Consider the following 16106-nt stretch of genomic DNA (forward strand, 5'->3'; position numbering starts at 1 on the left):
TCCATATACCCTTCCCTCTTCAGAGTCATGTTTTAGGAAGAATGGGTTGTTTTATTTTTAACGCTAGCATGGAGTAGCAAAATACAAAGGGACAGATTTTTCTCTTTCAAGTGCTGCTTTTTGCCTAAGAGGAACACAGCATAGCCAGTATGCTCCGGGGAATCAAGTGCCAAGGACAGTCCAATGGCCATTGTTTTGATGAACTTTCCATCTACAAAGGCATGAAAGCACTAGTTGTGCAGAAGGAAGTGTCACTCATGGCTTTTATATTGGTTAAATACATCATACCAGAATCTGCTTAGATAAAAAGGCATCCAGTATACATAGATTAAGAAAACATCAACTTACCAGTGGAGGCAAGTATTGCCTTCCTCTCTGAGATCTCTGTTATAAAATGTAATGATGTATAAGACAAAAGTGCATCTCTACATGGTGATGGGGCTTTCTGAATTTTTTTCTTGCAGAGGACCCAGTCTGAATCTCTGACTGATTTGAGCTGTACCCCAGAAGAAGAAGAAGAGGATGATGAACAGACAGACTTGTCAGATGCTGTATTCAAACCAAGCAATCAAGAACTGCCATGTGGCACAGCAGCAGTGCAGGATGTGGCTTCCTGGCCAAAGCCCAGAATGCCTGAGGACCTTCCCCCTGCTTTGAGACCAGTGATGACTCAGCCTGCTTCTGGGTCTGCTGTTGCACAGGAAGCCCTGCTACCAGAGAATAAACCGGAGGGCTGCCAACCAACACTGGAAACAATGTGTGTGAAGTCTGAGTCCTCACTGCTGTTAGAACGCAAAGACTCTGCAACTTCTTCCTACTCCAGTCCAGACAGAAACGTACAAAAGCAAGAAGATGCCTCAGAAACACCAGTTCTGTTGTCTGGGGATGTGAACGATGTGTCAATCAATATTTTAAATCAAGAAAATAATGAGCTTCCTACCGTGTTTTCAGTAAATAAAATACCATCCAAAGAAGATTCTTCAGTTAGTAAGAATAGTATTGCTTTCTTGGAAGAGTCAGAAGAAAATATACAGAAGGATGATAACATAGCTGAGGAAATGTCCTGTAATAAAGAGGTAAAGAAAGAGGTTGCTCTGTTGTCAGAGTCCAGCAAGCAGTTTTCCACAGGTTCTTTCCAGCCCACAGGCTCATTCCATGTGTCACATCCTGTTTCCTCAACAAGGATGGGATCATCTGCTTCCTGCTCTCTAGAGAAAATGAAGACTGCACAAGAGGTAGCTGCTTCTGGTAAGGAGAACAGTCAGTCACTAGTCCACAAGGAGGAACTTTTAGGGAAGAAAGCTGAAAAAGCAGCCAATGAACTCAGTGCCTTGAGAAAGTTTTCTGTTTCCTCTGCGCAGGAGAGACCAAGGACCAGAAGCCTTCACTTCCCAGAAAGATCAGAATTGGAAAGCCCATTAAATACTGGATTCTTCCTGTCCAAAGTGAAGGTCTCAAGAAATGAGAAGAAGAAAGAAGACTTGCAGAAGGAATCAGATCTGGAGGGTGAAAAAAGAAGCAACAAAAAGCAGCCTTTGCTGCCAGAGTCCAACTCTGAGAACTCAGGCCAACCTGCAGAAATCTTGGCTGGCTGCGTGTCTCCAGCTGTCGATACGGTGCCGGTGCCAAGCGATTCAACGGCGGTATCTCAGAATCAGCCAAGCTGTGAAGATAAAAATCCTTTTCAAGTGAAACTTAGATCCACGTCACTGTCCTTGAAATATAGAGACAACTCATCACCAGAATCAAAGGGGATTAAAAGACACAGTGCAGAGTTTAATTTAGAAAATGAAGGATTGACTTCCTTTCTAAAAGGTGATAAGGCACAGATCAGAAAAACAGCTGATACAAATATTGGTGATTCTTTAAATGAAAAGATCAAACCCAAAGCGAAGTCCTCTGAACAGCTTAGTAACAAACCTCCATTGCCTAAGAAGCCAGCCTTGCAAACCATAAGCGTTCCAAATACTACTGCAAACAATGAGAAGCAGGACAAAGCTATTCACTCTCCTGAATCCAGAAATGAAGATAGGGACTTGGAGAAAAAGTCAAATCCTTGTAAAGTGTCTGGTAAGACTCCTGATACTTGATAAAGTTAGCTTCACTCAAAAGGAATGGTATTACCTGTGGGAGAGCACGAGGCAGCCCTCCTGTGTCCATCACAACACTGATGAGCGTGAGCTAATGGTTCTGCCTTCAGTGATGTTGCTCCCTCATTCTCCCTTGCTGAAAAGAGTATCAGAAGAACAGCAGGGAAGAATATGATATTTTCACCTGCTATTTTTGCATTTCAGGGCATTGTTTAAAGGATGTTTTAAGTGACACTCAACAAATAAAGTGCATTAGCAAGTACTGTAGAACACAATTACCAAGACATTAAACATCCCATTTAGAGGTGCTGTATGGCAATTCAAAAGCCAGGAGCACATATTAAGTGCAGTGCCCTGTGTGGGATGAGTGACTCAGACCTCTAGACCTTCTTTTTCATGGTAGCATTAAGGGAGAAGTACCAGTAGCTGCCTGGCATGCTCCACTCACCATTTATTTATTGTCTCCTGTGAGCTTTGCTTATTCATTTATCCATTTTTATCATTACTCATTCCTTGTTTAAAAACAAAAATTAACTACCCTGCAGCTTCCTGGAGTTTAAAGCCAGGAGAGACTGTAAGATTGTGTCTACTGCAGATTGTTAAATTTCACCCTGTTGTCTGCATTATATAATTGGGTTAGAGTTAGAAAAATAATCAGTCCTTTGGAGACTAATATATTATGGGCTACAGGCAGAGAACAGAAACGACTGGAAGTGGCACCACTGTCTGAGGTCTTTGCAAGGACAGTAAACAAGTTAGGTGATGCATGCTCAAGCTCTTGTAGAACTGCTCTTTGCTTCAGAGAACAGCCAGGAGGGGGAAAAGGAATCTTTAGGTCTTCTGATATGTGGGAGAAACTTCTTCCCTCCCCTTACTCTGTCTGGTCATGGGTTTGATGTTAAGAATGTGAGGAGGAGATGCTGGCCAAGCACATGAAAAGGTTTCTTTGTGCCACTGCAGAGCTCCCTCCTGCCTCTGGTTGCTCTGGTTTGGGTTAGTCTGAGCTTTGGAGTGGGGAAACACCAAACCAGTTGACCTCATGGCACTTGTCCTGTAGGGTGACAAAAAGCCTGTTCCTGTCCCCAGAGGAAACCTGAGATGCCCTGAGTAGCAGCTGATTCCACTTGTCATCTGCTGCAAGATCACAGATGTGTTTGCAGGGCTCTGGCCACATGTATAGTTTCCTGCACTCCCAGCAGCCATAAAGGAGGGGATTCATCAGGTCCTCTGCAGCCAGATGAGGCTCCCATGGCCATCAGTCTACAGCCTCCCTGCACCCCATGAGCAAGGTGCTCTGCCTTCATATAATCCCAGCATTCCAGTTACAGGTATTTTTCCCTCTACCCTGCCCTGAGGAATGGTTGATTATTTGTAGTGGAGACCTGGCTTGGTAGGGTTGGTCTGGCAGAGGATAGAGGCAAGCAGTGGGAGGATCACTGCTCCTGCACACAGAGAGGCAAGCAGTGGGAGGATCACTGCTCCTGCACACAGCCTTTTCTGACATCCATCTTGCTGAGTCCCAGGGTGCCTGCAGCAGCAGCAGGGTTGGAGGCAGTGCTGGAAGAGGGAGAAAGGTCAGAAACAGAGCTGGGAAACAAGTTTCTCCACCAGGCTTCTCCTCTGCCTCCTCAGCCTCGGGGTGAAGGAGACTCCTGCTTCCAGGCTCAGGACTGTCCTGTGCAAAATCGTGTCCGCAGGTCCCCTCCTCCTGGCAGGGTTGCACACACCTGGGGCTGCAAGTTGAGCCATATTTTGGACATGTTCCTCTCCACCTGACACTACTACACCAAATCTGTGTGGCCTGGAGTTGTTTCAGTTGGTTCAGATTGGTCTGTGATAACTAGTCTTCTTCCTTATCTGCTGCACTACTGCTCTCGTATCACCTTAAGCAAAGCTGCTGGTTTCCCAGCTTTGAGTCACTTGGTAGTGGGTTATAATAGGTGGGCATGTCAGGACTCAGAAAGCAACCTGTTCCAGTGCCTCACCACCCTCACAGTGAAGAACTTCTTCCTTCTACCCTCTGTCAGTTTAAAGCCATTCCCCTTTGTCCTGGCCTTGTAAAAAGTCCCTCTCTGGGTGGTCCCATCTCTGGCCTCTTGATCTGCTGGGACACCCTTTACTTTCCTTTTTCCATCCAGCCACCCTTAATGCTGGCACCCAGCTCTCTCCTAGTCCTTGAGTTCACCAGCCCTTTCAAAAAGCTGTGGTCAACATCAGGAGTCACGTTGTGCTGTCAGGAGTTTCCTCCCAATGTGTTAGGAAATCCCTGCACTGAACAGAAAGACAAGTTGTGAAATGGTGATGTAAGGGCTGCAGTTCCCTTCACATGTGGATTCATCTCAAGGAAGTCAGTTTGCTGTGTTGTGGAGTGAGCAGGGGCAATTAGGTTCATTCAGTTTGATTTTTAGCTTTTCAACACTCCTGGTACCAAAGGCAACAGGAGGGCTGGTGGGATGCTGGTTTACCACCCCGGCTGAAAGCAGCACCTGTGCTCTCCAGAGTTTTCCAGGGAGCTAGCAGGGGATTGCTTGTCCTCTGTCAGGCTGCAAGGTAGCTTTTTAATGGCTGTGTGAAATTAGTCACCCCAGGAGGAGTCATTTTGAAGTTCCTGCAGCTAAAGGCACAAGTCTGCAAGAATTAAAAGGTTAAGCTGTGCTGTTTGGGTTTGATACACTTTGCTATAAATCCTCTAAAGGGCAGAAGCAATTAACATATGCTAATGGGTTATTGCAGGAGTAAAACCATAAGCAGTAACTGTGTGAATGTGTATTTTAGGGTATATAAAACTCAGTGACTGAGGAGCTGTAGCAGGGAGACATGCTCTAACAGGGAAAAGGAGCTTGGGGAGGGACAGTGAATGTAAAGGGAATGAAATTGATGCTTATCGTCTGGCAAACACAAGCTCTGAAATGACAAGAAAAACGTTTCTCCCTACATAAAAAAGACATTGCTTTAATGCTGTAGTGTCCTGGCTACAGCTGAAAAGGAAGCTGTCATTTTCCAGCAGAAGTTGCTTTTTCAGTTGTGTCAGGCTGTTTTGCAATATGGCTGTTTTCCAGCAGTGAAATAGACTTTGATGCTAACATAGCAGTTTCTTGTGTAAAAAAGACTCTCCTGGCAGCAGTGGTATAGATCCAACCAGGAGTCAAATACCTCACACATCATCCTAGAGAAGAAAGAAATGTCAAATCTTTTAGAATAGCTTTGTCTGAAATTAAGGAATTCGGTGTGTACACTGACACCAATGCATGAAGTGCTTTTATAAACACAAGGAAATATGTAGGCCAGGATATACTACATGCCATATGCATTTGTAAAGCTCTTCTTAAAATAACCGGGGCTTTATAAATGAGCAAAGATACAACAGTGTGGAATTAAATATGCATGCATGAGCAGTGTTACAAACCAATGACCGTGTTGTATACAAGGGGTGTTATCTCCTGGTGTAGAGTTGTTTGGATTAGTTCTGAGTATGTTTGCTTTTAAAATACATAGGGAATCCACAAGTTACCTTTGCTTGCTGTTAGAAGTTTGGCTTTCAAAAAGACCTAATATTTCTGTCTCTGACCTTTTTCCTGCACAGATGTATGGCAAGAGGAAGCACTCTTTGCAGTCCTTGCAGGCATAAGATGTTCATTGGCAGATATGAGATTTAAATGTTATAAAGGGCCTCTGCTATATTTTGTGCACACAAAGGCTTTTAGATTTGAAGAATATGGGTACAATACCTGAGGCCATCTCTAAAAAAAAAAAACCTAACAAAAATCAATCTCTAAATCTCAGGGCAATGTTTAAACATGTCTTTGCTGTGGTTATCCATATAAGCAATGCACACACACCCAGATGCACTTGAATACACTGAGTATATCTGTCTGTCAATAGACAGAAATAGGTATGTATCTCTCTCTCTCTTTCATTTCTCTTCACTTTCTGTGCGTGTATATAAACCAATGCACAATAACAGGTCATTTTGTACATAAAGATTAATTTTTATCTTCGTCCTATTCTTTGCACAACCAAACTGACACATATTAAAGGATAATGAGAAGTGTACACACTCATTCCACAATATTTAGGCATAAATTTAATCTGTAAGATCAGAACTTAGTCTGAGGAAAAAAAAAAAAAGCTGTTTTAGTAAGATACTGGAGGAAACAGGTACCTGAATTTAATAGGGCTGCAGAAGAAGAATTCCCCCACAGGGCCATGAGGCAACCAGCCCGGCCACTGTCAGACCAGCAGAAAAGAGCTCAGGTGATTCTGATCTGTGGGAGGGAATTGAGGATGTGGCTATGGTTCACTTGGCTTCAGGGGTTATCCTTGGTAGTCAGTCTGGAGGCTGATGAAGTGATGAAGACAGTAGACAGAGTGGCTGTTCTTGGGACCATCCATGTGTGTTAGGTGGCTGTGGGAAAGATGTGAAGGGAGGGCTTCTGTAGCTCTAGATGTGGTTTCAAGTAGCACAGGAAGACCTTGGCAGCCTACGTTAAATGCTAGTTTTTATGCATGGTGACATTATGCACAGAGTGGCTTGACAAGTTCTGACCTGGTATCACCGTTGTTGGTGACTTACCCTGAGGGGAAGAAGAGGCTCACTTGTCTTTCAGAAAGCCTGAGGCCAAGCCAGCTCCAAGGAAACTAGGGAAAGATGCAATCACGAGGTTAAAACTGTGGGTGAACAAGAGACAAACTGCTGCCAGCAGTGTCCTTTATTAGCTTATGAAGTTATTAAGAAGTTGAATAGCATATTGTTTAAAACAGGATGTTGTAATAAGAACTGAAGAATATGATTCAGATGTCAGTTTTATTCAGAAAAACCTCCCAGGTGCCAGGCGGAAGGAAGAGGCTCAGCCCTGCTTCACTGGAGGAGGCATTTGTGGCATCTGTGGCCTGTTGAACTCACACAGCTTCCCATGGAAGATGCTACTGCTTGCATTTGTCTCCCTAAAAGTCACATTTACCCACTGGGAACTGTTGTGCTAGCTGCTGTGCATGTGATGTGCAGCAGAAGCAAGAATTAGATTTTGGTTTTGAGTACTTTTGGTTCCACTCTGGCTACCTGGTTCCTTAAACTCTCTGCTTTGCCATGTGATGAATCATAAAAGCACACAGACTACCTCATGACCAGATGAGATAGGGAGGGCTCATTCAAGGTGATCAGGCAGTCAGTGGAGTGAGGAAGATGAGCAAGCAGCACTTCTCTTGAGAACAGTCTCTTCCTGAGAAAGCTTTTAGCCTCTTGGTGTCCCCCAAGGTACCCAGAGCTTTGTAGAACAGATCATCTTAAACTGCCGACTCACTTCACTGTACTGTCTCCTGGATTACTTCACCACCTTTCATCTTTCTGGCTGGTACCACAGTGCATGTGTACTGCCAAGAAACCTCCTCCAGTTGGAGGTGGGAGGAGGTAAAGGATCTCTGGGCAATAGGAAAGATAATAAATAGTGAATAAGCCTCTTCTACCCCTTACAGTAATTCTGGCTGACAGATGAGGTAGTAAATCCTGCACAGGTTGCATTTGATGGGTTTTCTTCTGAAAAGAAGGCATTTCCTCTGCCTTGCCTGTCTGGCTTTCTGCAGCAAAGGACAAGGGCAGAATAAAACTGCTCGAAGAAATAAGGAAGTCCCTCCCAGAAACAGCAGCTCTTGATCTGCTACAGGTGACCCTACTCTGCTGTCCTAACTCAGGCCTGTACAGACACATATAAAATCTTTGAGATGATGATAAAGAGGTTTTGTTCCCTCCTATCACAGGGGCATTCTGATACCATCTCTTATGGGATGATACTTGGCCTTCTAATTGGCATAACTAGGATGTCTGGCATCTGGTCAGGGAGACTTGTCTGAAGAGCAAAAGTGCTTGATGCCTTCCTTAGAATATCTGCCTTGTGAAAAACATAATAGCAGCGTCCAGACATATCACTGTGGGACCGGGAACCCTGTTGTGCTAGGCAAGGCACATTGAAATAACAGAAAGATGAATCCTAGATCCATGAGGATGACAGAGAAACAGGAGTGCAGGTAGCAATAAGACCATTACAAGCAGTGTAGTAAATAGAGCCTGGGCATAGCAGTCATTGTGTTGGTATTGATTGATGGGAGCCGAGGAGGAGCAACGTGCATTTCAGTTGGTGTTTACAGAAAGCTCCTGTGGTGTGACAGCGAAAATGGGACAAAGCACAAAGAGTGATTTTGAATCAGAGGGACTGTACATCACTAGCAGCATCAAGGCAGAAGTCAGGTTCCCAGTATCACTGGAAAGCTGGTGGGTGGGTGGGTGGAAAAGGGCCTTCAGGGTAAAGACATCAGTGGTTTTGAGCACCAAGATGTTATAGACAGTGAAGGAAGGTGAAAAGGTGGTGGAAAAGGATTCATGGAGTGATGTGTGTCTGTCGCTGTACAGTTGGAGAGGAAGCCCAGTCTTCTCTAGGCTGAGAAGAGGCCTGTATGTGGTGGGGAAGGGGTATGTTAGGTGGGATGGAACTGCAGGATGAGTCCAGCTAGCCAGGCTTCAGTGGGGAAATATGTTCATAATATTGAGCGTAACTGTGGAATGGTTATTCATTAAAGGAAGTTAGGGAAATGAGTTCACTAATTTGGATAGAAGGTAACTAAAGTTAAAAGCTTGTACTCCATGTACTTGAGTATGTACATACAAAAGCTTGTACACTCTATGTACTCAGTGAGGGATCCTCAGCTCTGAGGAACACTAGGCATTGCTGTCAGCTTCAGCAGTGACAGTCAGTCTGTGTACAACTAGTGCTTTGGGAACTGATGAAGTGTGGCACCTGCTTTTACTGGGCAATGCACCAGTAAGTCCTGCCCAAATTGCTCATGACCTAAAATGGGTGAGCAGGTATGGGTTCAAGGATATGGCCTACAAGCAAAGGAGGGAATGGGATGGCTGATGTATTAGCAGGCATCACATCAGTTCAGCTGTGTGGGTTTACTTATGAAGACCCTAATGAAGTTTGTCCTCAGATACTCAGAGAAGATGGGCTAGCAGTCCTTGAGCTTCAGCTAGTGGTTATCCTGGTGAACCGTGGAAGATGAGGGGCACTCCAGAAGGTGGCACATCTTGAAAAGGGAGGCAAGATGGAGGGGAGAAAAGCTGTTATAGACCACTTAAGTTAATACAAAATACTGGAAGGAATACTTGAGCTATTTCTAAGCACCTACAAGATAACAGATATAAGTTCCAACCAATGTGGTTTGGTCAAGAGCTTGGACAAAAGTGAGAGTGATCTAGAGAATATGATTAATCAGAAGAGTTAAAAATAATCAGAACACAGGTCTAAGTCTTCAAATGCATAAAAGGCTGCTGCAAGGAGGCTATAGGTAATCTGCTGATATGCATAGTGTATAGGAGAAGAAGTTAAGGATTTAAATTGGAGCAAGGAAGATTTAACTTAACCAATAGGGAAAAAAAATCGAGTAGAACAACAAGAGCCAAGCCATAGGATAGGTTGTCTAGAGAGACTCTGAGATCTGTCGCATCTTATGAGGGTTTTAAGAACAGGTTAGATACATACTAATCAGGAAACAGTTTATGTGAAATTGATCTTGAAACTGATCTTGCCTTGCAGCTGAAAGTTAGACTACAGGACATCTTGAGATCCCTCCCAGCCATATTATCATCCTGTAAAACAAGACAAAAGTGAAGTGAGGGGAGCCAGTGAAGAAAAAGGAAGAAGGTTATGGGAGGAACAGCTGTTGGCATGCAAAGGTGGGGCATAGGTGGGATGCTGAGAATTGTTGTAACTTGCTGTGCAAGAGGGAGGTAAGCTCCTTCAGTGTTCAAAGACTGCATTTACACAGCTGGACTTTCTGGCTTGTTTCTTCAGAGGTTTTGCTGTGAGATCACGAGGTGAATGTGAAGGGAAATGCAGGCATCAGCCGGCAAAATACCTTGCTTAGGCTTTAAAGCAAACCTTGTGTTTTCTCTTTTTGTGGTTTTTAGCTGACATAGGCTTTATGGTGTTTTCTTGCTCAAATAACTAGTCTGTCTCTGGTGATGTACAGCACTGACTTGAGAAAATCCCTGAGCAAAGAAAGTTTGTGGGATTTCATAATGTGCCTGAGTTTGCAGACTCCAGCTGTTGGGAGAGGATCATCCCTTTCATCTCCCATGCCTTCATGAGGCTTCTCAAATGTGCCTTCAGAGATGTTTGCCTGCTTTCCACAACAGGGCTGTGTTCCTCTAAACTAGACCACAGCCTAGACAGCTCCACAGGGTCCTGCATAGTACCTGAGCCCCAAGAGACTCTGGGGCAGCAATGTTTCCTGGCTGGGTCTGCCTCTTCCTGGGTCCCTGAACTGGGTGCTGACTAGGTAACAGACATTTCCTCGGGGTAGGACCATGTGTGATTTGAGGTTGGGAAGCTTAACGTCTAGCTCTGAAATAGCCTTCTGTAAATTTGGGGGTATATTAGTTGCCAGAAATGTCTGGGAATGGTTAAATCATCTTTCCTTATGGCTCTAACATGGCTCTCAGGGTGTTAGTACTGTTGTTCCTCTTAAACCACCCAGAGGCTCCACATTGGTTGGAAAACTGAATTTCATGTGCAGTGTGAGCCAATGAAGAAGTGGAGAACCTGGGAGATGGAGCCAACAGGGGAGCTGAGGCTCTTCTCTTGTTCCATACCTGCTCAGCATATAGACAGGTTTTCTCTTCACAGAATATTTGAATAGACAGTATTTCATTTCCCCGTAACTCTGGATACTGCTTATGCCTGAGTAGCAGCTGTGAGGACAGCAGGGTAGCACTTTTGACCCTTCACTCTAGGAACTGATTTTTTTTTAACTCATGTCACTGAAATCAGAGTTGTGGTAGAGCATGAAAAAAGTGACTGTCTCCAGTGGAAAGCACAGTCAGTGTCAGCAAGCACAACTCAAAGTAAACCTCACATCAAAAGACCATGAATTAACCCTATGGTTTTAGCAGTATTTGTTTGTGATCAGACACCACAGACTTATGCTCAGTCACGCACAGCACCTGGAGGCACCAAGGGGCTGTGTGAGGGAAGCTGTACCTAAAGGAATGGGAGGAAGGCAGGAACCAGACCAAGGCATCAACTGCTGCTTCGTGGGTACGGGGAGAGGAGGAGCCAAGGGCAGCTGCAGCGGGGACAGGGTTGTCTTTGTAACACTGTGGTTCAACTCTGGTCAGCTTTGAATCTGCTGCTGCTTGTCTCTGAGAGGTCACAAAGCAGATGGGAGAAGGGAGCAAAAGAGTAGTCCTTGGAAAATGGGCAGATTAGTGAAGCTTGATTCGTGTTTCTGCATCTCCCTCAGGTGAGGGCAGTGACACTGCGACTCCAGCCAAGCAAAGATGCAGAGCAGTTTTCACCAGTAAAACAGTAACTTAAAACAGGCAGATTGCTCTCTGAAGACCAAACTAAACAATTCCTACTCACCCAGGCTGGTCACACGTCCTGGGACCAATCAGCATATTGGGCAAGTGCGAGCTAAAGCTAATTACAACTTCTTTCATATAACCATGTACATAAATGATCTGTCAACAGAGAGAAGCATGCCTTCCCCTGTGGCTGCTGGAGATGCTGGAAGAGATCCCAACACTCCCATAGAGCCAGCCTGGATTTCCATAGCAAGGCAAAAGCAAAGGGGCATGCAGCAGGAGCAGGAACCCGACAGAGAAAAACTGGTGGCTCTGGATATGAAGTCAGATACAAAGAGACAGAATAAAGAGAAGGAGCGAACAGAGGTACTTACAGTACAAATTCATGATGCTTTCATATCACCTCCTTTAGTGTTCTTTGTATCCACTGCTAGATTACCAGTCATGCTGTAGTGATTACAGATACTTGATGAGTATAATCATGAGTAACAAAGACACTGCCCTCAGAAATGTGTTACAGATTCAGTGTTCTCTGATCATTCAGATATGTAATTTTATATTTCCAAGAAATCCTGGAAGTATGCGAGCTGTGTAAAATTTCTTGGGTGCCCAGTGCATACTTACAGATCTGAAGTGTGTATTGCATGCTAAAATACCCACAGTGAGGTGCTAAACTGTAGTCTCAGATCTCTCTCAATGCAGAGGGAATGCACTGTCTTTAACTATCCTTCAAAGCACAGCATTTCATTGAGCCTCCTATGCATCCGGACTGATTTAACACTGAATGAACAGCTCAGTCCCAGAAGCTCCTAGGTAACAATTTTTAGAGCCTTGAGAAGTGAAATAGGATAAAAATAACTTTTGCACTTGCAGACAGTGCCAAAATATAAATTCTGGTTCTCTGTATATGGGTAACTCAGACGCTCACATGATGCCATGGAATACGGGCTGACACTGCCTCTTAAAAGATTCCATGCAAAAGAGGGTGACACCCATAGCAAGTGATCTTCCTGGTTGACAAAGCTGGGCCAGCAGAAGCACTTGGCCTTAATTCTGAACACTAATAAGTCTTCCCTGGTACTGGGATAACTCAGCAGCGTGCGAGTGCTGCCTGCATTGCCTCCTGCACAGGGATAACCCTGCACTGATGCAGGAGTGTGTGTGTCCTATACCAGTACAGCATTCCCAGTGCAAATGGCCCACTTCTTTGCTTTAGATGTTGCTGTTAGAAACCCAGGTAGCTGTTTTATATCCTGGAATAAGGGAAGATCTCTAAATGATAAAAAATAGCAGTGGTTAGATTAACAAGGAGTAATACTTAATAAAATGTCTGTTATGAACTGCAATAATGCTCAAAATTGTCATAGCACTTAAGACACCAAGGGTATAAATGATCCCAAAATACAGTTTCTATGTCAGAATAGGAAACTCCAGATTTGAGCTGGCAATGTTCTCTTAAATTCATGCCATGCATTTTATTTCCCTATATCAGCTAACAGAGAAACTTCCTCAAGATGCTTCTGACTGCAGCATATGAGGCTTGGTGCTGTTGTACTGATCCCACTTTTTCCTTCTCCCACATTGCACCAGCCACTGTCACTTGGGTAGTTTTTGATACTGGCAAGGAAATCCATGGGAGGATGTGTTTGATTCCTTTTTTATGGAAAATCCATTTACCATCAAGCATCCAAAATACAGTGCCCTAACCCACAAAATTCAGGAAGTGGGAGGGAAACATGAGAAAACAAGGCTGTTTCCAAATCCTATATATGCTAGTAGAGGTGTGAAAAGGGCTTGGAATACATGTTGCATTGAAGACTGTAATAACCTACTCAGAGATACCAGTATGAATAAGAGATACAGAGGGATAGTTTTAATTTGTAAAGCTGAGTGTCATGGACACTAAGCTAAAACCACAGGAGTTTTTTGAACAGGTATCCGCTCAAGTGAGAGGACTGGGACCAATGTGTAATGAGCACGTGTGTTCTTTGAGCTGTGACAGGCACTACATTCACTTCTTTTGCTTGTGTCTCTCAAACTGGTCTCATTCTCTCTGCATTACTTGGATTTTATCCCTCTCTGTGCCTAGGGCTCAGTGAAGCAGCAGTGGAGCAAACTTTCGCACCTGGCACCTAAAACCACTTCTGAAGAGCAGAGGAAAGAGACAAAGTCTGAAGTGAAGGAGCCCCTGCTGAAAACCAGTTCACTGTCACATTATGTCCCTGGTAGGAAACAATTCTTAAAATGTAGGCTGTTATCTCACAACCTTGTCAGAAGAAATCCTCCTTGAGTGTGCTGGAAAAGGAGTAGGGGCTAGATTCTAATCTCTTCCCCAGGCCCACATCAGCATGGGAAGACTGTTTTCAGGGTTCAAATCTGGGGTTTTATTTGGTGGCGTATTCTTTTGACCACTTTAATTACAAAGTAGTCAAAACTCGTGTTGAAAGAAATGTGACTTGAGAGCACGAGGCCATTTGACATGACGGGGTCTCAAATGCACTCAGTGTAGAATGTAGAATGCAGAATGCATGCAAAATTAGCATTCAATTTTGATGTGGGTTCCTCAGCAAGCTGGAAGGATGTGATCATAAACTGCCTGCCCATCAGTCCTCCCACTGTAACTTTGAATCTCTTTGGTAAATTGACATTTGAAAGAAAGGCAGAAGTTTTGAAGGCAATAAAATTCCTTTGAGTTGGGGGTTCGCTAAAGGAGGGATTTGCAAATGAATGCTCTTGCTAATGAAAAGACTCTTCTTTTTTGGCCTGGGTGTTAAAACACACAGGGCACAGCAAGGAATCCATGTCATCATTTTGGTTTTGGTAAATTTGGGGACCAAAAGATACTAGTGGTGAGAAAAACACTGTCTTTTTTTTTTTGAGGATAGAATGGTTCTTTCCTCAATAACATACTGCGGGAGCAGCTTCCATGTGAAATGTGAAGATTTTCTACCGAAGAATGAGCCATGGGAAATTTTCTATTAAAGAGGTAGGGGGTACAGCTGCACAGCAAGTGAACATCAAATGTCCATTTGTTTTATTCACAGTAGCCCCATCACCAGCACTGGTGGATAAAGAGGAAATAAACCCCTTGAGGAAAGCCAATAATGCTGCTCCAGATCAGCCATCATGGATGGAACTGGCCAAAAAGAAATCGCAAGCTTGGAGTGATATGCCACAGATTATAAAGTAGAGTGATGCAAACAAATAGCATCTTTCATAATGAAGTCAACAACTTAACTGAACTTCTACAGACCAGCTACTCACAGTGGAGAGTTTCTTGATACACGAGAAGGGGTTTATTGTACAGCAGTGGAGAAAGTGTGCAATAGGTGCAGTCAAAAAGTTTACCGTCAACTTTGTAGCAATCAGGATTGCAATGGCAATGGATTACTTAAATTATGCTAAGGACATACTTACACTTTGGAAAATAAAACCTTTGCTGTACATATTTCCTGCATTTTCCGCCTTTAATGGTGTTTGCAGCAAACCAGGATCTTTGCTAACCTCTGAATTTCTGTTGTTGTCGGAAACTTCTGTTTGTTACCGTTTTCTCTGTTTACATTTATAAAGTGTGCACTAACATTCTGATTCTGTTTCATGTGTTTCACTGGACTTGCCTGACGCTCTTTCTGTTTGGCACATGGAGGCGTTGATGAATAGGTGCTAGTGAGTATTCCATTCAGCTGTGTTGCTTCAGCAGCATGTTTGCTTAGCTGAGCCAAGTGGTCCTGTTTCTGGGTTTAGGTTACGTTTTATGAGGCACAAATACGCACATTTATGCGTGACCATGAATAAAAATTCCTCAGCTCTTTCCGTCAGCAGCCTTGGTTGCACAACATTTGCAAGCAGGCAAGTAATAAGGAAACTGATCGGTGGTTGGAAGCTCATCAATGCATTCACAGTTGCCTTCCTACCTGAGTTTATCTGGTTGCAACTGGCTTTCCTCTGTGTGGAATCATCATGCTCAGTTAGGAGGACAGTATTAGTAGCAATGGACAGTATGCGTTTAGTTTAAAAATAAGAACTGAAAAGCCTTGAGCTAGAGTCCAGACTGAAATGCTGTGAATGTCATTCCAGCATCGGCTTCACATATCACCTCCTAGGGAATCTTAGTTATTCTCATTCAAAAACAGTAATGTATCTCTGTGCTTTACTACCTTTATATAAAATTCTCATGTTCATTGGCCTGAGTCTCCCCCACCAGCCTGGGACTCTTGCTTATGAAGTCTCCCAGGCTCTTCACCTTCACCTGTTTAACAAGATTGACAGGAGAAATCATTGCTGCTGATTGACCGAAATCACTCTGAATATATTTTAAGACCTCTCTGTGAGTTAAAGAAGCAAATGACAAAGCCCATTAGGGAATCTCCTGGAAATGAAATGCCCACTGCTAAGCCTTCCCCTCTTTGCAAGCATTTCTCTCTGTTTATATATGTGTGAGTTACTGCTTGAGCACTGCACTCTCCCAGTTTATTTGTATTGATGTACGTGATTTTTTTTTTCTTGATGCAGTTAACAGTCTTTTTAGATAAATGTAGGGGGACTTTAGGATTCCTGGGGTTTCCTAACACCACCTGCATTTGCAGTTTCAAAATCTTGTCTGCTCTAAGGAAGTGGGGAGGAAAATCTGAGCTCCCTCCAGCAGCTGCACTTTTTAA

General features: G+C 43.8%; 1 protein-coding gene across 9 annotated transcripts in view; it reads left to right on the forward strand.

Moving 5' to 3' along the window:
- Nucleotides 1–15266, forward strand: part of CRACDL (CRACD like) — a 65857-nt gene extending 50591 nt beyond the window's left edge. For 8 of the 9 annotated variants that reach the window (XM_062628551.1, XM_062628552.1, XM_062628554.1 and 5 more), the window contains 4 exons: nucleotides 465–2070; nucleotides 11615–11814; nucleotides 13538–13673; nucleotides 14493–15266. In XM_062628551.1, coding sequence (XP_062484535.1) covers nucleotides 465–2070; nucleotides 11615–11814; nucleotides 13538–13673; nucleotides 14493–14638 — 2088 coding nt within the window. In that variant the 3' untranslated portion in view covers nucleotides 14639–15266. The remainder of the gene's footprint in view (nucleotides 1–464; nucleotides 2071–11614; nucleotides 11815–13537; nucleotides 13674–14492) is intronic. The other variant, XM_062628549.1, reaches the window with a different exon arrangement.
- Nucleotides 15267–16106: the final 840 nt, after the last annotated feature.

This window comes from Pezoporus occidentalis, unplaced genomic scaffold, assembly GCF_034315485.1.
Source record: "Pezoporus occidentalis ecotype Australia unplaced genomic scaffold, CSIRO_AGI_Poc_V1 ctg32, whole genome shotgun sequence".
In the NCBI taxonomy this organism is placed as follows: Eukaryota; Metazoa; Chordata; class Aves; order Psittaciformes; family Psittacidae; genus Pezoporus; species Pezoporus occidentalis.